The 24,570-nt window shown below is 36.6% G+C and overlaps 2 protein-coding genes across 3 annotated transcripts; one reads left to right on the top strand and one right to left on the bottom strand.

Annotated features, from left to right (window-relative positions):
* The first annotated feature begins 1,708 nt into the window (after positions 1-1,708).
* LOC121756281 lies at positions 1,709-10,716 on the top strand. Of its 2 annotated transcripts, XM_042151782.1 has the most exons (11): positions 1,710-2,026; positions 3,732-3,881; positions 3,969-4,067; positions 4,764-4,868; positions 5,581-5,688; positions 6,069-6,179; positions 6,483-6,590; positions 6,678-6,773; positions 6,986-7,132; positions 9,279-9,336; positions 9,439-10,716. In XM_042151782.1, the coding sequence occupies exons 1-11, from the start codon at positions 1,952-1,954 to the stop codon at positions 10,398-10,400; spliced, it is 2,019 nt and encodes a 672-aa protein (XP_042007716.1). In that variant the 5' UTR covers positions 1,710-1,951; the 3' UTR covers positions 10,401-10,716. The 2 variants fall into 2 exon arrangements, with proteins under 2 accessions (XP_042007717.1, XP_042007716.1); XM_042151783.1 differs by lacking the exon at positions 4,764-4,868 and having other exon boundaries at positions 1,709-2,026.
* A 10,492-nt stretch (positions 10,717-21,208) lies between these two features.
* Positions 21,209-22,162, bottom strand: LOC121753814 (protein P21-like). Its single transcript, XM_042149070.1, has one exon. It carries the CDS (start codon positions 22,095-22,097, stop codon positions 21,429-21,431), a length of 669 nt encoding a protein of 222 aa, XP_042005004.1. The 5' UTR covers positions 22,098-22,162; the 3' UTR covers positions 21,209-21,428.
* Between the last annotated feature and the right edge of the window lie 2,408 nt (positions 22,163-24,570).

Below are 24,570 nucleotides of genomic sequence, written 5' to 3'. Positions count from 1 at the left end.
TTTTTTAATGAATTTTAGTATTATTGAAATGTTATTGTTTAATTGAATTTTAAATTAATTGTGCTCGTCCTTGCGCAAGAGCACATCTATGAGTGTTGTGCTCTTGCCAGAGACCAGACAGAAAAAGTGGGGCCGGACCCACAACCGTGCCGCTGGCAAGAGCACGGTTGTGGATGCTCTAATTTCTACATAAAAAAACATCAATAAAAACAACAATTAGACAGTACAATCGCTGATAAGTTGCTGGAATCAGAAAATTGCCAAGAACAGGAGAATGAAAATGGAGAAGTGTTCTCGCATGCGGCTGCATCTGCCCTAGGCATGCACAAGGGTCGAAAACCGCCGGTTCAGGGTCATGAACCGGCGGTTCAAGGGTCGGGGAATGTATGAACCTGAACCGGCCCGCCTAGCTCCCGGCGGTTCCGGTTCCGGTTCAAAAAACCGGCGGGTTACGGGGCGGTTCAAAACCGCCGGTTTTCGGCTTGAACCGCCGGTTCCGGGCCGGTTCGACGAATTTTTTTTTTTTTTTTTTCATTTTTCAACTTTTCAATTTTAATCAACTTACTTTACACTTTTCAAGTTTGTTTTTTTATTAAATGTGAGTAAATAAAATTGAAAAAAATACGGATAAAGTTGCAATTTTATTGAAATTGCATGATTACAAATTACACGTTACAAGTTACAACAATTACAAATTGAAAACATATGGCGGTCTTGAAGTCTTAAACAAAATTTAAATACAAATGAGACTACTAGTGAAGAACTAATTACAAATGACAAGAAACGATGTTGAAGTTCTTAAACGTATAAGTGTATTATATATATACTCTTAACCGGCGAAGAAGATCTTTCTACATAACTAAATTAAGGACACCTTTAGCAATTCAACTTTAAATGTTGAGTTTCGTCTAACAATCAACAAATATAGTAGAATTGTCAAAAGTTTCCCTCATTTAGCCGTATAGAGAAATATATTTCATCGACTAGAGTATATACAAATACAATTATGTAATTGTTTTTGCATATACAAAAACATATGGCTGTTCAACCCTAAACCGGCGGGTTGTCCACGGTTTTCCGTCAGAAAACCGCCGGTTTCTGACCGAAAACCGGCGGTTTCTGACCGGTTTTGCAGGCCTACACACTGACCCTACGGCCTAGCCTCTGAAAAGTTGCCGGAACCGTCAGAAACCGGCTCCCGAACCGGCGGTTTACCCCTCAAACCGGCGGTTTACCCCGCGAACCGCCGGTTCCAACGGCTATACTAAACCCCTACGCGAACCCTACGAACCCCTAACCTACGAAACACTATTTAACCCTTTGAACCGCCGGTTCGAACCGCCGGTTTTGAACCGCCGGTTCAGGTTCAATATATTGCCGAACCTGAACCGGCCCTTCCGACCCTTCAACCCTTCTGCCGGTTCAACCCGCCGGTTCCGGGCCCGGTTCCGGTTCATGAACCGGCGGGCCCGAACCGGCGGTTAACCGCCGGGCAGGGTCGGTTTGTGTATGCCTAATCTGCCCGATTGAATATATTTATGCAAGAGACACGTACTCACCAATCCGAATTAAAAAAAAAAAAATTTCTAGATGGGGAAGCTCAAAGAAATATTAGGCCAAATTAAAGGGGCAAATATTATAGGGAAATATTCGAAATCATCAATTTTAGAACTCAAATAGAAATCATAATTACAGATAAAGTCTGCTAGTCAGAGATAGAATATGCGAAGTGGAACGAAGCAACGCATAATTCCTATCAAATCTTCATCTGAAAAGCCAAAAGAAAAAGAAAAAAAAAATTAGTGTTTCCGATGATCCAACTGTAGTTGAATATGTGAACACGTGTACCCATACACTCTTTTTCAATTCAACCGATATAAATATTGAATTTCCTCTTTTCTCTCGCACACAAACAAAATATTTTGCCCAATTCTCAAAATCAGACAATCAAATGGTGGTCTCGCCGGAGTGGCTTCCTCCCGGCTTTGCGGTGAAGATCAAGCACAGGTCTGGGAAGAAACTTAAGGTAATCACTTGCTTAATTAATTTCCCTTTTCTGTTCTCAGCTGCTTTAGGAAATAAAGTTAATTTCTTACTTTGAGTTGCTGAATTTGCTTGATGAATAGAAAGGAATCTTGGATTTTGCAATTTGGTTGTTCAATCTGTGGTGCTCGTTAGATGACTTCTGGAATCTTCCGATCAAAATTGGGTTTCGTATTGTTTATTGAATGACTGCATGTTGAAGTGGGATAAGACTGGGGACATATGAATGTTTCATTTTGTGTAATGTTGTGATTTTTACGGGCTCGTACGTATTGTAGAGCGTTAAGGCGAAACTTTGATCCTGTTTTCTCTTGTGTTGGGGTTGCATGCTGAGAGATAATTGGTGGATTGGGTAATTTAAGAAAGATTTTTTAGCTGTTGTGATCATAGATTGGTATGAGTTTGGGAAGTTGGTGGCTCTTCCTTTGAGCTGAAAATCTTATGGTACCATTAGTATTTTATTTTAAAGATGATGGCCATGAACACAGAAGAATGAGTGGTTTAATTTGTAAGTGGGCTTTGACTCTTAGAGAATCCCATGACATCCGAGTTTAGGGACGCCATTGGGATATGCATCGTGTATTAGAATCTCATTAGCAACATATTGATCCCATAAGATTCTGGATTAGCCAAACAGCACTGTAAAATTGCATTAAATGTCGGTGGATATGGAGTGGACTAATGGCAACTTATTTCCCAAAATGGAGTGCCTGCTTCATACGATCAGCGAATAATGGATTAAATTTAGGACTCAATAATCACTACCAACATCATTCTTCTTACTAGCATTTTGGATGAATAGCTGACGTGAAGCAAGATCTGGTGATTCCTTTCCCTTATGAGATTGTACTTTCTACAGAAACTTGTTTTTTATTTTCCTAAATGAGTGGATAACTGAGAGACGCGAAACAGAAGTGGAAGTAATAGGCTTTAAAACTCAGATCAGTGTACATTTAACTTGGTGTTTAAAACTCCTTTTTTGGATGCGAGTACACTGAACTAGAAGAATACAATGAAACATAATTTAAATTTTAAAGGAGCTTCAAGATGTGCAACTGACAGTCGATAAAAGCATAGAAAATAGAGGACTGATTAAAAGGAAGGAATTATAAGTATGAGATCAATTGTTCTCAGTTAGATACGACTCTTGGAACGAATTTGCTGCTATTCTTTTATCGTGTGTTCCCCAAATTACAAAAATTCAAGAAATGATCAATTTGAAAAGATATTTTAGGCATATTGTACACATAGTCCTGAAGAAGGAAAAGGTGATGTCAATTTGAACAATTACAACTGATGGGTCATGTGATGGCTGGGGGCTTGGACCCTCACCCATCCACTTCTTCCACTGTATAAGGATTCAAATATTTGAAAAACATAATACTCCCTCCGTCCCATAAAAATATGTGCACTTTCCATTTTCGTCCGTCCCACAAAAATATGTGCATTCCATTTTTGAAAAGTTATATCAATTTAATAATGTAGGTCCCACTATCTACTAACTCTACTTTAACTACCATTCTCCTCCTCTCTCTTACTTTACCACACCATTCTCTCCTCTCTCTTACTTTACCAATTTTGTCTTAATTCCCGTGCCATCTCATCCGCCCATATTTTTATGGGACGGAGGGAGTAACAAAATTAAAAATAAAAGAACTCTTCACTTATTTTGTGTCTTATTGCTGCAGTACTATCTCCATGTTGCAACTGGTAAAAAATATAATTCCAAGAATGAGGTCATTCGTTGTGCCGAAGAAAACAACAAAAATCCGCTTGTTACACCTTTAACGAAAAATGCTGATGTCAATGGGCCCTCTTCAGTTAACAAAGTTGATGCGGTAAAATTTCACTCTAATTTATTCTCGTTCACTTGTTCTGCACATTTGTTTTGTGCTTAAATGTTAAAAAATGTTTATCTTTTATAGGTATCAGAAAAAACAAATGATTCTGCACGGTTGCCTAATGGATGGACAGTGGAAGAAAGAAGAAGAAAGAGCGGCTCAGCAGCGGGATTATCTTACAAGGTCTGTAATATACATAAGGAGTAATTCTTTTTTTCAATCATTACCAGTGTATTCCCTATAATGTAATCTCTGATTCTTGAAAGAACACAATTGAGGTCACCAAATTACCAAATTTATGCAATTAGTCATTTTATATCTTTTGAATAAACCTAAGGTTGGATTTCTATGTCTACATAGTGATGCTCCGTTGGCACACACAACAAACTAGTATAAATTTATAAAGAATGCTGGCTTTCTGGTTAATACAGCTACTGGTCAAATCTCCTTTGTCACATGCCTTATTTAGCTGCCACTCCTGTGTCTGTGTGGTTGAAGTTTCTTTTTGAATATATGCATCTGATGAACTCAGCAGTTTTTTGGACTAGGGGCATCATTTAAACTAAAAAATATTTTACAATCTTTATGTCCAGCTTCTTGATTACGATTTTTTTATACTGTGATCAATTAATTAGACTACCCTGCACCTTCTATCGCTCTATTGTTCTATTAGATTTCATCTCTCCTTCCCTTACTGGTGTAAAGCTATTTTGTAAGCATTCTTCTGAGGATTTCTTAATATAATTGCTGTTTTGTTATGAAGTCCAGCTACTACTTATCTTTCATCTTTATCTTTTAATCACTTACTATAGTATAAACATTAAATCTGTTACATAATACATATGCTATTTTTCTTTGCTCATTCTTGTACTCTTGCAGGTATATACTGAAATGTCAACTGGAAGCAAATTTTATTCTAAGGCATCTGTCACTCGATACTTGGATGACGTAGCCCGTAGTGACGTCATTACTAATCAAAATAGTGTATGCACTGGATCTTTTAGTAAATCACTGCTCTTGAATTGATTTTATCCTATTTTCCATTTTGTCAATATTGAATTGGATTTGTTGCCTACACTTCTGCGAAAAAGATAAGCAAAAACATGGGGGAACAATTTATAACTTGATAAGGTCAATCTTGGTGACCAATCTCCCAAAATGTTTTTTGAAGGTGTTGCCCTTGATAAATATAGTTCATGTTACTCTATGAAGTTGTTACACATAATATATTTGCTTTACAGTGGCAAACTAATAAGCTTATGTATAACTATTTTTTTTTATAGTTGCTAAATAAATCATTAGCTTTTCCATATTCTGTAAATTCACACCCCATTTAAAATGTTTAAAAAAATACCCCACCCCTGCACCAACTTTCTATTGGAAGCAAAATGGATGCGTTAGAACTATGGCATTTCATGACCAAAACTACGTTGTTTCACGGACAAAATTTTCTGAAAAAATGGAGATGTTGAATTTGCTAAAAATAATCAAAAGGCTGCAATATTACAATGCTTTAAAAGTCAAATGTGCAAAATATAGCAAATGTTATTGATTTATTTTCAAACCATCCCAATTTTTCGATTTATTAGTTGTTTGGTTATAGTTGATTTTAGGAGACACTAGATATATGCATAATTCGTAAAGTATTGATTCTTTATGTTTATAGTTTTCATCTAAATTGCAATAATCTCATCAGATTGACAAAGTGGGCGATCCGCTTCCAGACACGTCCCTGCAGATATCACCCACGAGAAATACTCGTAGCATTTCTTTAAAGAAAAGGAAGGCCGACTCTCCCATAAAGGTTTGTGCTGTCATACCTCAAATACTATAGTTCTGACTGAAACATGTATATTAAATAATAAGCTTTTGAGATTTCTATATTTCCAGATTAGCCTTTGAAAGCTCAACGTCTGGGAACTGAACATTTTGGATTATAACCGATTTACTTAAAGTTTGTTTCAAATCAAAGTTATTTCTTTATTTATTGTACTTGAAGTAGAAGATAGATGATGGACTGTGGACGGTTCTGTTTTTAAGTGTTACATCCTTAAGAGGCACTAGATGGATTCTTCATTGTTGTGTTCGCTTTATGATTCCTTTTGGTAATATTTTCAGTGCATTGAATATGTATTACTCTGTTCTCTTCTAATAATATCCGCTTGGGCGATCATCTTTTTTCAGATTAATAACGTGGATGAGACAGTCACGGAGAAGTTGCCACAGATCCTGTCCACGACAAATACTGATGGCACTCATGAACAGAGAACGAACGGAAACTCGCTTGTAAAAAAGGTTTGTGCGTTGATGAGCTCTATATGCATCCTAGATTTAATATAATCATTAACTACAGTTTAGCTCCTGATGCATTAGAGATTTCAAGGTTAACTTTGGGAGCTCAAATGCCTGTTACCTGCCTCGGTTGTGAAATTATTTGTTTTTATGTAAAATATGGTTTTTTTTATGATTTTATTTTTCTTTGGTTATTGTTACTTGAGGTAAGAGATAGTAGTTTAGTTTGAGGTTGTTTAGCTTTATTTTATGTTCCATTTGAAAATTCTTCTTGTCGTACTGATTCTTTGATACTCATTCTTTCAGATAGACAATGTGGTTGAACCTTTTCCAGACATGTCACCACAAGTTCTATCCACAACCAATAAGGACGGCATTCATAAAATGAAAAAGAAGATCAGCTCTTTTGTGACGGTTTGTACTGTGCTCAGTTCATTTCTTGTTCTAAATTTGATAAAACTATCTGGTGAATTTTGCTTTTGACATTTCGAGGTTAAGTAGGTGGCAGTTGAGTGCACAACTGATGATGACCTGCCTAAGGGCTGGATAAAAGAAATCAGGACAAGCAAATGTGGGAATAAGATAAGAAAAGATCCGGTAATTGATTTGTTTATCCTTTAATTAGGGCTTTAACAAAAAAGCTCAAATCCTTCTTTATGAGAATTTTGGAATTATTTTCTATGATTTCCTATTTGCATTTTGAAAATAGTGTCTTTTAATGCTTATATCGAATTTGTTACGCATATTTTAGTTGGGATTAGTTCCCGCATTTACTCATCCATCTTAAAAGGCTTGTGTGGTTGCCACAGTTTTATACAGATCCAGTCAGTGGTTACATGTTTCGTTCTAAACCAGATGCCTTGCGGTTTCTGAAAACCAATGACATTCGTAGCTGTGCTTGCAAACCACTGAAAAGGGAACTTGATGGCATCAAATCGATGGAGAAGAGAAACCATGTGAGTTTTCTTGCTTGGCCATCCTCCTCTATAGAGCTATTTTACCCTTTTAATGCATTTCCTTGGTTCATTCTTCAGTTACATGGTACACTCTGTCCATATATAGATCTATAGGAACATGGATTGATGTTGACATACATGACAAATTGCTCCCATTTATCAATGGAATCAGTCGAGGCTATATTTTACAAGCTGCTTTCGTATGTATTCCAAGGTTAATCAAAGTGAGTTTGTGATGACGGATTACAAGGATTGATGTATGTGCTTGCATAATAGATTACCTGTCATATATGAAGAAGAAAGCTATACAGATTTCATTGAAATGCCAAAAATAGATCCATGAAATTTGACCACTAAATACAAAAAGGTTAGAAATGTAAGAGCATAACAAATAAAAAAGTTAACTGTTAAATACCGAAGGAGCTTATGTAATTGTGATACGAGAATCTTGTTTCTAGCTTTGATTGAGCTTGTATCGATTGGCGATTTTGTATTGATTGGCGATTTTGTATTGATGAGGCAAAGTTCTAGGAATGCATCTAGCTGATGCATACTTGATGGCTAGCTAAGGCTAAAGCAAAGTTCGGCTGCCGGCACTATCTAAAATGTGCTTAAATTCTGATGTGGAGCTAGGAATCTCTATTCTAAGATGTTTTCGACAGCAAACAATGAGACAAACAAGACTCATGGCTTGACCCTGACATGGGCTTATAAGCCCAAATTCCATTGTTTTAGGCCCTTTTCTGCCCTTCTTATAGTTGTTTAACTTGCTTTCAGTTAGGATTTTAATTTCTTTTCAAGTAAGATCCCTTTTATGTCTAAGCACCGGTTTAGATGTTTTATGAGGCAGGCATTGCATCACTTTGATATAAGTAATTGAGTTTTCATTAAAGTTCATTTATTTGTTAATTGAGTTTTCAATAGATTCCATTTTTTTGTTGAAGAGCATTTGTTGTCTTCTACTTAAGTCGTCCTGTATTAGTTGGTATTAAGAGCCTTGGTTTTATGATCAATGATGTGTTTAGCAAAGTTCAAGCCTTGGCAACAAGGTTTTATGAACTAGTTGTTTGTGGTGAAGGAAGAAAGGACGAGTTGCAGGCTATTTAAGAACCTTTCCAAATGAAATCCAATGGGATCAAGGGAGGCCATGTCTTCATCCATAGGATCCCAAGTACCGGGATCGATCAAAACTTCACTTCCATTTTTTTTGCATGAATGAGCCAAACTTCTTTTTGAGGATTTTTATGCGCATGCAGGATACCACTTAAAAGGAAATTGACTTGAAATCGACTGTGCAACCCACGAAATTTGTTCATCTGCATGGTAGAGGTTTAAGCGGGGTTAGGTTAGAGAGCAAACAGTCTAAGCTTGAAGAAGAGATATTACTGGCCGCAATTAAAGTGTGAAGTAAGGAGGTTTATGAGCCGTTATGTCTGTCAAATGGGGCTAAAGGGGATACTGGCCTCTTCAAGCCTTTACCTTACTTGTTTTATGCATTTTTTTTGGGGGTCGGGGGGTCGACGAAAACAGTGACATAATGCCTTGCCGCATGCTGAATTTGCTTTAAATAATATTGTTCATAGCTCCGCCTCCAAGGGGAGGTCACCTTTTAGTGCTGCTTATCAAAAAGCCTTCAAAGCACATTGTGGTTTCACCATTTTGTGAACCTGTTTTAAAGTTGGTGATGAAGTGATGGTTTTTCTTTGGCATGAATGTTTTCCTGTTGATAGTCAAACTGGTCAGTATCATAAGTTGCAGCTGAAGAAATATGTTTGTAACACCGAAGATAAATGCGACACTTGTAACATTTTAAGTTTGAGCTAAAAACTCATCATTAGGTCAAAATTCAGACTATAATTAAAAAATAACACTAATTTTAATCTGCACCAAATGTGCACATACTCTTTGTTGTATATTTCCTCTGATATTTTCTTGCTATATTTGAAATTTTCATATATTGCATATTGTGCATTATTTTTCATTTCAGCATGAATAAAGAGTGAAGAGGATGTTATAATACTCCACTTTATAAAACAAGAAAATAAGCTAAAATTGTCATATGCTTTTTATGTGCATCTTTGAGTTGGTTTTTCCATATTTTCATGCCTTTTCCTATAAAATTTTGAATTATCTATTTTCTCTCCAGTCTTCAACTCAAGCTAAGCTCAAGGGACAGCCTCTTCTTGGTGAAGAATCAAATGGTGGTAAGAATAATCTACTTTAAGACCAAATTATATATAATGCTTCTTGTTACCCTTTTAACAAACTTGTGTAGCTCTGACGGTTCGTATAATTGTCTTGTGCAGAAATTTCGGGTGTGAAGAGTCCAGCTGAATCGGGCACCAATACTATGAAAAGAGAGCAAGTTGACCAAGAAAATTCTAACATGAGTGCCGAAATGGGAAATAACCCTGAAGCAGAAGTTAAAGTTATCGTAGATGCATCTACAAGCTCAGCTGGGTCTGATCCCTTAACAAATCAGCAGCTTCCAGAAAGTAGGGGTAGAAATAAGGTCGGCTCAAGAAAATCCAAGAAAAGAAGGGAGCCGAGCACGCCATTACGGATTTCAAGAAGGCTTGCTGGTTCTGAACCTGAGATGCAACTGAACTTGGATTTGAATGAACATCCGCTAAGAGGGTCCACTGCTAAAGAAGTCGATGCTTCTCCAATTGTTCCAAATGAGGCTTCATATATTCATGAGACATCAAATATCCAGCCAGCGAAAGAGGTGGTAGAGAAAGCTGATATATGCGGTGAGGAAACTCGTCAGGATGTTAATCAACCGAAAGAAGTCGAAAAGCCTCCTCTTACAGAGGGTTCAACTGTTCCAGAAGAGCAGTCAGGTGCGACAGCGACAGCTAGTACAAATCCACTCGTTGATGGTCAACAATCACATGCATCACAGCTTTGTTATGATTTTGGGGACTCTTGGACTGATCCGTTGGAATTCGCCTTAAAGACTCTCAAGGGGGAGTTACCAATTGAGGATGCCCTGACATTTCCGAGTTGCTTCAGGGAGCCGCTCGGCACCACTTTCAGCCAGATTGATGGATGCTTGAAGCAATCGCAGTTTCATGTTCCCGTCAACTTCCAAAGGGAATTTCCGTGCCAATCTGAATCTTCAAAGAAACAAAATGCTGTTGATCCGGGGCCAGCCACTGCACCATCTTCATTCTCTGCCCTCGGCTCCAGTTGTAGCGGTGGCTTCAACTTGCAGCCGAGTGCAGAGGTCAGGAAGAAGGATTCACAGACCAAATTTAACCCTTAGAAGAAACAGCAACCTGGACCAAAGGTTAAATTGCTAGAACTTTTGTGGGTCTAAGCAGAAGGTTTGGTGTTGAATTTTTTGGACTAGTGCTTTTGCTTACGGCTAAGTTGCATAAATAGAATACCGTTTCGTTTCTCATAACCACTAGGATGTGGAGAAAAATGGTCGAATTTGATGATTTGAATTAAACTGGTTGGTACTATAGTTTTCTCTGTGAATAGAATAGTCCAACTCTCTGTTGTTGTAGACTATGTTTAATGTATGTTTATGTTTGGATAGTCGTATTTGGAATGGTTATGATGACGCATTATGACTATCTCTGTGTTTATTCCTTGTTTTGTGTTTGGTTCATCACTGTACATTTCAGTCCACATGTGTTGTGTGTTGAGAAAAACAAAAGGTGATATGGAATGTAAGATGGTTTTCCCAAGTCTGAAATCAAGCCAAGATTTAACTAAAATACAGACGATAGGGCTAGACGTAAACTTTGAATCTATCAGGTACTATCGTCTTTGGCACTCTATGTGAACGTATAATCTCACTCATGTATAGCGCAAGTAATCTATCTGAACGATATGTAATTCTAATTGGTAAGAAAAATGATTGCTTTTGGTGAGGTGATCGATAATCACCCAAATTGCATTATTTCCTCGTTGCAACTTTGACAGTCCCATCACGAAGTTCATAGCCATAATATTCCCACTTCCATTTCGAAATTTCGAGCGGTTGCAACTTTTCATATGGTTGTTGAGGTAAGTCTTTCACTTGTTGGCACACTAAACATCTCTCCACGAACAATGCTATGCCCTTCATTTCATTCCTCCAAAATCGTTGCTTCAAATCATGATACATCTTGGTTGTTCCAGGATGATAATTATACGGCGTATCGTGCGCTTCATTCAAGATTTCGGTCCTAAACGTTTTGTCGTTCGGTACACACAATCGTCCATCAAACGTTAGAGCATTATCCAACTCTTCTCGGAAATTCTCATTTCTCTCAGACCTTACTCTCACACGAATCTCCTCTAGCTTCTCATCTTGTCGTTGAGATTCTACAATCCTAGTTCTCAAGTCCGGATTGATTACTAGCCTTGTTATTCTACCTCCTACCATCTCATGCACTTTCATTATTTCTAATTGCATTATATTGAATTTGCGTATCAACTCCTCTCTCTTGCATTGGAGAAATAGTCATCTGGTTGGTTCTTTCTACTTAAAGAGTAAGCTACTACGTTCGCCTTTCCTGTCTATTGGGAGGAATGACCTAATTCTGAGACGCAGCGGATAAACAAACCTCCTCAATTGCAAGAATATGATAGGAGCACAATATAATAGCACCTAATGTGGACGAATCAATAATATGATAATGAGAGACGATATGAAAAATATCAACACCAAGATTTTACGTGGAAAACTCTCTTCAATGTGAAGAGATAAAAACCACGAGATCCACTAGTCTACCAAATCCACTATCACCAAGGAGAGAATACAACCAAGAAGTTTACAATGATATCTAACCCCTAACAACACAACTAAGGCACTAGATAATCAATACAACTTCAAAATAGATGAAATAAACATCTCAAAAACTGCAGTCACTTCAGAAATTCATAACTAAAGATCTAACCGTTCAAATTTAAATTCCTTCGGTCAGAATGAAGAACCACTAGTCTTCTACCTCCAGTTAAAATTTCAAGTCGATTGGACAACGTATGGACCTCCGATCAAGACAAAAACCGAGACTGCGCAGTGCAGAAACTTGGAGAACACTCTTTTCTCCCTTCTTTCATTCTACACGTTTTTCTCTCTTTCTTCTCTATTGTGTCAGCTCCTACACTCTTGGTAGGTATTTATAAGTTCTCCACTGACCTATTTAAGTAAATAAATGGGCCAATAATATATGAGTCTTTTTTCCACTAGTTGGGAGCCCTAACCCAACACTTGTGTGGTAGTGAATACCGCAGTCGTAATGCTTCACGATCTCGATTCAATGTTGTTGTCTCATGTTCAGTTCCTTTTTGCTCGAAGAAGTACTTGAGATTTTTTTGGCCCGTAATGCTTTCACATCTCACTCCATAGAGATGATTTCTTTAAATCTTTAACGTATCCAAGTCATGGATTGGAAAATTCAACTCATTCGGTCTCAATTGTCCAGACGCATATGATATCACATTTCCATCTTGCATCAGTACGCACAAGTCCTACCTTCAAAGCGTCGGTATAGATGGCGAAGTCCTTGTCGGGTTCCGGCACTGTGACTTCCTTCAGTATTTAGAAACTCGCCTCGCATTCGGACATCCAATCTACCTTGACTTATTTCCTCAACAACTGCGTCATGGGTCTAGCAATCTTTGAGAATCCCTCGATAAAGCGTCGGTAGTATCCAACCAACCTTAAGAAACTACGAATCTTGTACGGGGTTTTTGCCAATTTGAGTCTACTTGGATGCCTTAAGTGTTAGAGTTTGTATACTAGAAATCACCTTTCGAGTGATTGAATACTGTAAAAACTCTGATTTTATTTTCGAAGGAATGAAACAGATTATTTTTGTCATAATGTTGTTATGTTTTACATTTAATGGATGTTTATTCCATATTTAAATGTATAAGAAACTTAACAAAGTCTAAGTCTTTATTTTAGTAGACCAGTTGTGGGTGTGGATCACTTTAAGGTAACACGGTTAGTTCTGAACAAAGAAAATAAGAATTTCACAACCCAGATAGGCCCAGACTACCTGTCGCGAAAGGTTGCAATGTTAGTCTGCATATTTCTAAGCCTTACTGAAATTAGATGACATTGGTGTGGTAGAGCACTGAATTGAATCTAACAGCAAGACAAGTCTTTATGCTATCTACTGAAAGACGAGGTCTTGATAATTATTTATTTCTTAATCAATATAGTTAGCATTGACCACACGATATTGATTATGCACTACTTTGACTTACCAAATAGTGCGGGTTTTTCACAACCCAATAATCCTGGTATATTGGGTAGTGGTGATTAATATCTAGCGGTGATAGGATGGCTATTATATTGAATCGTGCGCGAGGTGAGTCTCATTTGATAATGTCCTCAAGAGAAGCTCGAAACAAGGCTATATTATCCGGAACCTAGTTAGTTGGAGTTTGATTATTCTATGGATAATAAATAAACGTTTCTTGCTAAGTCCACTCTTGGAATTAATAAGATGTTAATTAATTAAGTCCATAGCAGACTCTAATTAATTAATGAACATTTCTATCTTAAGCACGGGAAATGAACGACAAACAACGGAAACTCGGATTACTTGTAATTTCGGATTTGGATTGACAGTGTAATATTATTTCTGTAGTGGCTGCTAATAATATTCCAATATAAGCTTGTATTAAATTGTGTGTTCAATTTAATTAGTAAAAAACTAATTGGGGGAGGTTATATCCAAAACCTTCCATAGAGCCCTGACTGAGCCCAATATGTAAATTAATATAAATAGGAGAATAAAGGAGATAGAAAAACTTAATTATTTTCTCTAAAATTTTCGCCCCCCTCCTTATACACATAGGGGCGATATTTCTCTCCTCCGGGAGAGAGAATTCTGTCTTCTCCTGGTGAGATAAGCCCACACTGATATCAGCATACAGTTCAGGAACCAGTCAGAAGATCTGTGCATAGTATTCAACATCTTCACGAGGAGAAGGCGGGAGCTATCTTCGATTCTTTGGAGAATTATCAAGGTAAAATGGCTAATCCGTAGAAAAGCATGTTTTAGGTTTCAATTACGCTTAAAGCATGATTTGATTCAAGTTATGAGCATGATATATGTGATAATTGCGCGAATAGAATTTGTCTAAATAATCTGCTAAATAGATCAGAATTATCGTGTAATTGATTTATGATGCGCTTCCACTGCCAACCCCTTCATTCAACTGTTACGATATGTCCAAGAAAATTTACTTTGTTCAGCTAAAACTCACACTCGCTAAACTTCGCGTACAACCTCGAGTCGGGTTTCTAACTAATGGTGCAGTAGATGATCGTTCTAGGCCGACTTCGTTCGGGCTTGGATGGCCAGGTAGCAGTCTGACAAACTTAGAGAAAAAAAGGTCTCCAATGCGATTCCTTATTTGTGGGTGTTGAGTATGAAAACTGTTGTGTACGGGCAGTAGGTTCCGAAGTCTGTTAGACCAATTAAACAATCTTATTTTGGTACGAATTTTTAACTGGATGAAGTTTTAGATGTCTTCTGTGTTGTGTCCAAATTTCAGCTTCAATCGATGACGGATGAATTTTTAACAATTTTTCAATTGAACTGCGCAGCCCTGCCAGATTTGTGTTTCGTTAAGTGAGTTTCGTCTTTGGTTTGACCGACCAAAAGATATGATTTTGGCGTGAAATTTTAACTGGATAAACCCTTATGTGCCTACTGTGTGGTGACCGAATTTTAGCTTCAAATGATATCGGATGGAATTTTGATGATTTTTACAAAAGGACTGCGCTATTTTGTCAGATTCATGTTATGGTTGTGATAGTCCTTGATGACGAGTTTTGAATGAAGTACATGATACATGTATGGGTAAGGCTCTGATCTTATGAAGTGGTTATGTTTTGCACGTTGATGTATGCTAAAGTGATAGTTTCTTTTATGATTGCGAGCGATTATGATGGACAATATAAGAAAACGATGAAAGGAACGATAGGGCATGCATGTTTAATGGGATGGTGGAAAACTGATTGTGTTATGTGCTTATGGTGATGACAAGGGTTATTGGGCGTACGTGAGTACGAAGAAGCAAGGGTTGCAATAAAGTTGTGAACTGTGAATTATAAGCAAGAGAGGTGGGCTTTCTTTTACTAAACTCTTTTACGCTTTCAAAAGTATGATTATGGTGTAATAAGGGTGGTTTAAATTGTTATGTCATGCCATGTTTGTTTTGGTGATGAGATTGTGCCTGATGCTTAGTTTGTGAGTTCGTTCCATTAGGCTACAGGGCTATGTTAAACGAATTCGGGTATGAGTAGGGTCGCAAACCCTATCAGGCTAGTGTACACATGTGGGATCGTGAGCCGTCCTTGCTACTCGGCCGGTCTCGTGGGCGAATAGTGTGGCCACACTTTCGTCGCACTATGGTAAGAGGTTGTGATTATTTGGTTGTTAAGGTAAGGAAGAGATTATTTGACTGGCCAGTCTATGTTATTGTTTTGTGTGTTCTCGATTATTTTACTCAAGTTAAAACTCGAGTTCATCGTGGTATGGATGACATAACTTTTATCAAATGTTTTCGGCATGAGGCCACTGAGTATATCAAGTACTCAGCCCTGCATGTGTTTTCCCTATGTGCAGGTTGAGTGTGATGTTGCGGCGGATGTTGAGTCGAGCCTTGATAATTTCCGGATGCGTCGTGTCGTCACACATAGGCATTACCCCATGTCTCTCTAGATTCCTTATTTCCGCTGTCTTGTTTTGAATTGTTTTCCTAAAGTCTTCCGCTCTACTCTAGACTGCTTTTATGACATTAACTACTTTGAGATATTATTCCGCTGTTTGACTATTTAATAGTATGAAATATTCCTTTTGAAGTTTAATTAGGTTTCGAGTTAAATATTGTCCTTTATTATTTCCCCCACTTCTTCCCCGGTTCTTAGTTCCTCCCCTAGTCACGATTTCCCCGTCTTTACTATCCTTAGTAAGGGCGGTCGTGACACTACCTATCCCGACTAGTAAGTAACTAAATGTTGCATGCTGTGGGATGTGTACATGAAAAGGTGAAGGTTGGACTACTAGTGTGTGCATGTGAAAAGTGAGATATTACCCTAAATGGCTAGACAAGGGAAAATGAATAATAAACTCACTGGCTAACGACTACCTGAACATGCAGACAAAGCTGAAAAAAGTGAAAGGGCAATAGAAAAGCAACAAGGTGGTCCCAGATTGGAATGCGACGTTCTCTTCTTCACCAAGCAACGAAAAATGACATAAAATCAAGACTCCATTGATGAATGCTTGAAATCAACACCCAACTACTCAAAACTAACACAAATGCATGTCACAAAGTCCAGATCCATGCTAGAAACGCAAGCTAGGACGCTAATCAAGCATAAATAAGCAGGCGTGCAACAGGTCAACATGCAAGGTGGCAGAAAACTCAGATCTATGCATTTTCAAAGAAAACAACCACTAAACTTAACGAAACTTGAAGAAACACTAGATCTAACTAAACAAAACATATCCAAACGCTTGACCAACAACAATTCACGTAAAACTACCAGATCTATCTAACTAGGCAGATTGAAAGGCAAAGACAAGCTGAAACACTCAAGATCTTCAAACCAAAAGATGTTTCCAACAGGAGTTTAACTAAGAACAATGTGAATACAGACCAAACAAGTGTTGAAACTTAAGAAAGCATGAAAAGAAAGCAAGTAAAGGGTGTTGCTGTGCTCTTCGGAGTGGTGGAACTTCCGGAATTACAATTGTGCAACAGGCTGGAATGGATGGTGGACTCCTTCTCCCAGCGGGTGGTCGGAAACTTCAACTGGAAACTAACTGGCTAAGCTATCTAAGAGAGTGCAGTAAGTTATCTAAGAGAGTGCAGTAAAATTATATAAGAAATGGTCTAAGCATGGACAATTTTTCTTCAAGGTTGATCCTTTATTTATAGATAGGTCTGCCCCACTCCATAGGGCTGATCCTCCTTTTGAGTTGACGATTTTGCCCCTTCTAGATAGATGATCACTTGTGGCAATTCACTCCTCTTGGGCTCACGCTTCATGGCTTGCATTCTAACCAGTATAGCACCCTTTCTACATTCTTTCCAGTTGAATTTCTTCCGACCATTTCCTCCTGACTAGTACCTCATCCTGCACACGTTATTTCTGCACCAGTAACCAAGGCTTAAAATGAGACTTATCACTGTCCCACAAGAATATGCACTTTCTTATTTTCGAAACTTATTTCTTAATAAGGTGAGACTCATTCTCCACTAACAATAATTTATTTACTTTTTCTTTCTATCTCTCTTGCTTTACCAACTGTGCCTTAAAATCCCTGCCCAACCAAAAGTGCTTATTTTCGTAGGACGAAGGGAGTAATAAAGATATAGACTAATTTTTGTGGGCCATTTAAAACTATTTTTCGTGGACGGACAACACTATCCGTCTGTAGTAGAGGCGTTTCTTTTCAGTACATAATTTAAGAAAAATGATTTTAAGTAAGTTAAGTAAAGAGAGAATAAAGTAGAAATGGAAAAAAGAGGATGAAGAGAGAATAAAGTAAGAGATACGAAATGTACTGCTTTCTACCAAAAAAATGACTCAACTACAATGGGACAAAAAAAAAATACAATATAGCTACATGGGGATGGAGGGTGTACAATTTTTGAATTATATGTAGAGTTTGCGAACGATATATTATTGTATTTAAAAGGGTGAACTGTGCTATTAGTCCTCAATCTTTAGGGTTGTTGCACAAATCCCTAACAAAAAAAATATTCTCATATAACCCTAACATTTTATATAATCACAAATGAGGATTTTTCGGACTAAAACACCCTCAAACACTATAAGGGCATTTTTGTCACTCCATTATATAGTTGACATATAATTTTTGCCACATTTTTGTCAGCAACTTCTTATATGATTTCCTAATAAGTTCGGTACTCCATACGTGATTAAAGTTTTGTCATTATTCACACTTTGTAAATTTTTATAATATAAGATATATCATTATGGGCATTTACTAATATGAAGATAATAACATAAAACCCTTTCTTCCTTATAAAACTCATTTTCTTGTATTTTTCTGTGTTTCTATTTCCCCTAATTTTTTTAATTTTTTTTACCTTGATTTATGATCAATTTTATTTATTATGAAAATATCCTAATTTTTCGGTGTTAATTTATGAATTTACAGCCTCTTAATTTCAAATACTATTTTTAAAATATTACTCATGTTTCAATTTTATCATGAATGGCAAGAAACTATGCAAATTTATATCCAAATATTGAATGTATATGATGTTGAAAATTTCAGTTTGAGCAAAATTAAAATTTCAAACAAAATATCAATCGTAAAAATCGTCTTAAAGTTAGGCTTAGAGTAACAAATTAGTTTAGTAGTAATATATAATGAAATAATATTTTAAATGTCAGTGTATTCAAGAAAATAATTACTGTATCATTTAATTAATGTGAAATATTTGATTCTGTGTAGTATTGATCCATATTTTGTTGCATAAATAACTTCACTTTTCCATAATTTTTGTTGTTTCTCAACTTCCCTACATAATATAACTAGTACTATATTGTTACCGAGGAATAATGTGCTACATACATTATTTGAGCTCTTATGTGAGTACTATTCTCGTTTGAGCACGTTTAGCGTTGTTCTTTTCGATTTATATATTTAGTTTGATTCTAATATATTTTTTAATGTTGCTGAAAATTTTAATTTCACAAAATTCATAGAAATCAAAGCGTGTTTTATTATTTTATTAATTTATTTGAAATTATAGAGAAAACTAGCAAATCGACCTTTGATTTTTATGAATTTTGTGAAATTAAAAATTTCAATAACATTAAAAAATGTATTAGAATAAACTAAATATATAAATCGAAACGAATAACGCTAAACGTGCGTCAAATGAGAGTGGAGCTTGCATAAGATATGTAGCATATCATTCCTCTATTGTGACCATAGTATATTGTTATCATTAACTAGAAATAGATGGACATGAGATGCTTTTACAGTACAAAAAATTATAAAACTTTAATTACGTATAAAGTATAAGAACTTATTAGAAATCACATAAGAAGTTGTTGAAATAAATGTGACAAATTTCATATGTCGGCGAATTTAGGGATTACCAAAAATGCCCTTCAAGATTTGGGCATTTCCATCTGAAAACTGGCTAAAAAATCGCATTCGTGACCATATAAAACGTTAAGGTTATCTGAGATTTTTTTTTGTTAGGGTGGAAGGACTTGTAAAGAGACGAAAACGCGATTAGAATGCGGATCAAGTTATATGGAATGATAACCGAACCGGTCGGATCAGTTAGCAAATGTCGTTGCCACTTAATCAATGCAGTCTTGCTCTAGCTCTTTCTTCCTTACCAAAGTAATTTGTAAACTCCCAATTTTGCACAACTTTAACAGTAAAGCGGCAAGTTCGGGCTCGATCCCACAGAGAAGTTGGTGTGTTGAGTGTGTGAGTAGTGAACAGAGGGGGGGGGGGGGGGGTTGGCTGCTGCCACGCTTTAACTTATGAGTTTTTAACTACTGTTTTTACTCTGGGCAGAATTAAACTAGCTAGCTTGATCAACGAAGATTTAACTACTGGGTCAAGTAAATTGCAGGTAACAGCAGAAAAGTAAATGCGAGGATGAAAATGAAATAACTTTGATTAAACTAAACTGAGAGCAATACAGCGTGGAATTAGAACTAAGCTAATACTTCGGAAAATAAGAAGCAAGTAAAACTGAGAAGAATCTCGGTGGGTAATTTAGGAATACGCCGACAGAAAACAAGTATTCTGCAGCGCTTCTTTAATTCCCCTTTCTAACTACGCATTACTTTATCTAAGCTAAGCTATTCTAGAGAACTGGACTAAGCTAAACTAATCTAAACTAGACGGAAAGTAAAGGATCTCCTCTTTCTTGTGATGGCACACCCTCTATTTATAAGCTCGATTCGGCCTCCTGCTGGATAACGATCCTGACAGGGAATATTCGCTCATGCTGAGAATGAACGACTCATTGATTGCTACGTGCCTTTCTTCTAAAATGACGACGCTTTTGAGTAACAGATTCATGACTCAGGTCCCGTCCTTGCGTCTCATAAGCTAGCACGTGTCCCCTTCTAGAACGTTGTCCTTGATAACAGAATGGTGCGCCACATCCAGCTCATTTCCTCACGTGTTCTTCTTCTAGAAGCCAGCGGTCCCCCCCTAATTGCTTGATCACTCCCCTTGATCAACTCCCCCGATTCTTGGCCTTTTATCGCCTTTTGTACTTGCTTGATCAGTTTGACCTTGCTGCCTTGGTCAAGTGGCATTCCTACACATTTAACACTTGTTTTGCGCGATAAACCGATCAAACAACGTACATTTTACCCTTAATCCAATGCATGAAATGAGCCGTATCATAGGGTCTGTGATGCAACAACCCTAAAGGTGCAGTTCACTCTATTTGAAATTTATGGCGTGTCTAATTAAGACGAATTACATTTTAATTATAAAATTTACAATATATACGCATGCAATAATTTCATATATTTATAGGTGTGATTAATATATGCAGTAAAAGAATAACCACACAAATTGAAGATGAAAGACAAAGTATTATTGTGGAATTGATGGAAAAAAGGTACAGGTGATGCAAAAATAAGGTTTATATCCCACATTGAAAAAATAAGAATAAAGTACTATATAGCTATAAAAAGGAACACCCTTCTGGACTATTGTGAAATTTTTGTCATTATTAATTATTTAAAAGTATAATTTTTATGAATTAAACTGATTTTTATATATGTTAATTATATAATTAATTTATATAAAAGCAGTTAAAAATTTAAATCTAATGGCTCCGGTTTCGAGAATGGTAGAATTTTCAAAAGCCAAATTAACGAATTTTTTATTTTATTTTGCACTACTTGTATATTTGTAGTTCGCGTAGTGGTTGCGGGGCACCAATAGCAAAGTGCCAAAGTCATCATGTAGAAATATGCTAAACTATTTATTACCTTCTACATTCTTCGCCTTTCTTCATTCTAAAACATTGTATAGTATTGAAAATTAGTCTCGCAGATAAATTTTATAAAAACACTATTTAAGATCCAATAAAATTGAAGAAAATTTTACTTAAATTTATATTTTACTGAAATAGTGAGTAACACAAATCCTAGATACGCGAATTAAAATATTCATCAATGAAAAATACATGTGTCCTAGACATATTTTGGAATTGTACATAAAATAGTACTCCCATTATTAGATAAGTCTCGTGCCAAATCAAAATGTCTCTTTTAATTTATTCACGTGCGGAGGAGGGAGCTTTAGGGACAGAAGACGACCCGATAGTTGGTTCCCTCCGGGCACGTGAAGGTGCTAGTGGGGTCGTCCTCCGGGTAGGTGAACGTCTCGGGGCACAGCCCCTTAAAGTACCTCGACTTATCGGTGGGGAGGCACCTCCCAGCCCGGCAGCAGTACTCGGGCGTCTTGTAGACGGTGCACGGGTTGTGGCAGCCGCCGGGGGCCCTGAGGTCGGCGGGGCACTGGGCGACGACGTCGGCCGAGCACCGGACGGGCTTGGAGCAGCCGTTGGTGGTCGGGGTCATCTCAAGGGGGACGTTGAAGCCGTCGATGAGGGAGACGTCGTAGTAGTCCTCGTGGGCGAAGTTGTTGAGGCCGTACTCTGCCTTGGAGAGCGGCGGGGCGCCGTAGGAGGTGCAGTTGAGCTGGCCAGCGCAGTCTCCGGTGAGGCAGGAGCCGCGGCCGGAGGAGTCGAAGGAGCAGTTGGTGCGGGCCCAGATTCTGGCCAGCCTGGGCCCGTCGGGGAAGTCGAGGGTCCAGGTCTGCCCGCTGTCAAGGCGGCGGCCGCCCCCGTGGGGGAGGACGGCGGGCCAGAGGGTGTAGGAGCAGTTGTTTTCGATGTCGAAGCGGATGGCGGAGGAAGGGAGGAGGAGGAAGAGTGGGAGGAGGATGAAGAAGAGGTTGGATTTCATGGTTGTTTGTTTGTTTGGTTTGAGTTGAAGTGGAAGTGGAAATGGAAATGGAATGAGGTGTTTTTAATAAGGAAGAGTAGAAGATTGCGTGGTGAAATTTGATTCAAATGGGAGTTATTTTCAAATATCATTTCTAAGAGTCAACATTTTCGTGTACTTGTCACCATTGCACAAAGACATTTTGTTTTTCGCATTTTCTTGTTCCGTCCACATTAAAGGTTGTTTTTTCAACCAAATTTAGTAGTCGTCGTGTACAATAGATTTGAAAAATAATTTTTTATGCGATATGAAAACACGTTTGACATTAATTGGATTAAATCAAAATTTATTAGGTTTTGTGTTCTTATTGAATTAAACCTACTCATGCCATTCATTGCTTTACAAATATTAGTCTTCCCACTTCCTATACAGTAAGTATTTCGGGTAATGAAGTCAACACATCATCCTTTGTTTCATGTCCTAAGGTGCTAAAATAGATGTTTCCTTTCAGTTAAGTAAAAACTATTTTGTTTCAGATGTATATCCTTAATTGACCAAATTATAACATAGAACATGATGATTTGTAGCAGTATTTTAAGAGGTATTCCAATAAAAGGAAGAGATATTGATTCCATTGTTTAGACATATTCATAGAGATACTTCATTTATAATACCAAACATACCCCATATTTTTAAGTGTTACTTTCTCCATCCATCATTAATCATCCTAATTTGTCATTTTCATATATATGCAAATAATTGTCTCATTTACTTTTTACTATATATTTGGTAATAGGTTCCACATTCAAAAAACTTTATTTCACTTACATTTTATTGTAAATTTAATATTTAAATTTTTTTTAATTTTTTCACTCATTTTTTATTACATTTTTTAATACTCATGTCAAGTCCAAGTGAGACTCTTATTGGTGGAAGAATGTGGTACTCCCTCCATCCATAAAAAATAGACTAGTTTAACATTTTGGGCCGTCCATCAAAATTAGACCAATTTCTTAATATGGAAAGTTTTAATCAATTAAGTACTACTCTCTTTGTCCCCCATTAACTGACACTGTTTGACTTGACACGAGTTTTAGGAATATAATGGGAAAGTGGGTAGAAAAAGTTAATGGAATGTGAGTCCCACTTTTATATACTCCATCTGTCCCATTAAAATTGAAACACTTTCATTTTTGGGTTGTCTCATTAGAAATGAAACGTTTCTAAATTGGAAACAAAACTCGTATCATTTACAACTTAGTCTATCTTTTTGTGGACGGAGGGAGTATCATTTTTGGGCATGAAACAACTTTAAAATTTAAAGTTAATTATCTAACCCTTTTGAGGTGAGATACTATTGGTCTAACAACAAATATGTTATCATTTCTACTTTAACTTATGAAAAATAAAATTATAAAATATTAGTATTCATCTAAAGTTTTGTCTTAATTAATTGTTGTATTGTTTGTTGTGTGAGACATAAACCTATCTTATTTCAAAGTTTAGGAGTTCAAATAAAAATGTGTAAAATGTTAGTATATTCATAAAAGTTGTTTCTATAGTAACTTTCCCACCTTCCAATAAAAATAAAATAAGTACATTTTCCTTTTTATCCATTCTATAAATTTATCTCATTTCCATTTATGAAAAGTTCTCTTGAACTCGTTACACATATACATCAATTTATTTACAACTAATATCACTAGATCCCACCATTAAACAATATTAATAATATGGGGCATATTATTTACTAATATTATTTTAACTACCATTCTCCTCACCTCTCTTGCATTATCAGTTATGCATTAATTCTCGTATTGTCACAAATATCCTTAATTTTTTGGCGGAGAGATTTTACTACAGCATGTGAATATATACTTAATTTACATAATTCAATTGTCGATGTTTCTCACAATGGTTGACTAACTAGGTAATTTTAGGTGAGAAGATAGTTCTAGATATATTGACGCGTAACAGGGCACATAATTTTGTTTTTACAAAACAGAATATACTGTTGGATAAATCTTTTAATATTAAATTATTAGAAATTATCAATAATTCCATTTTTAAACGGATCGCTCTCTAGTAGACAAATTAACGAAACAAATGTAGAATGAAACAACATTTAAAACAAATCAATAATGAAAATCAAATTAAACAAAAGAATAACAAGTTTAAGTCAGAGGAGAAATACTCTGCACGCAAGCCTATATACCCATCGTCGGCTAAAAGAGTGTAGAAGCGTTTCAAATTTATTAAAAACTGATAAACTTTATAGAATTGTGAAATTAAGCTAATTATACAACTGATATTGGTAACAACTAACTGAAAAATTAATGACCTTTGATTGTGATCAAAGTCTAATAAAGACCAAAACTTTTTAAGCCTTTTGGTTATTTTCAACAAATTCAATATTATTACGGATCCTCATTTAAATGATTTAAATTATAGGGAAATGATAGAAAAAATTCTTAAATTTGGTTAAATTATGTTC

Source organism: Salvia splendens, chromosome 11, assembly GCF_004379255.2.
Source record: "Salvia splendens isolate huo1 chromosome 11, SspV2, whole genome shotgun sequence".
Classification (NCBI taxonomy): Eukaryota; Viridiplantae; Streptophyta; class Magnoliopsida; order Lamiales; family Lamiaceae; genus Salvia; species Salvia splendens.
The sequence above is the reverse complement of the archived record's forward strand: the minus strand, read 5'-3'. Positions and strand labels throughout refer to the sequence as shown.

Bases quoted from the DNA above. Each gene is read 5' to 3' on its own strand.
- LOC121753814 (XM_042149070.1), bottom strand. From the start codon at position 22,097: ATGAAATCCAACCTCTTCTTCATCCTCCTCCCACTCTTCCTCCTCCTC.
- LOC121756281 (XM_042151782.1), top strand. From the start codon at position 1,952: ATGGTGGTCTCGCCGGAGTGGCTTCCTCCCGGCTTTGCGGTGAAGATC. The intron at 5,689-6,068 runs GTTTGTGCTGTC...ATCTTTTTTCAG, and splicing joins AGGCCGACTCTCCCATAAAG to ATTAATAACGTGGATGAGAC. The intron at 6,774-6,985 runs GTAATTGATTTG...TGGTTGCCACAG, and splicing joins ATAAGATAAGAAAAGATCCG to TTTTATACAGATCCAGTCAG.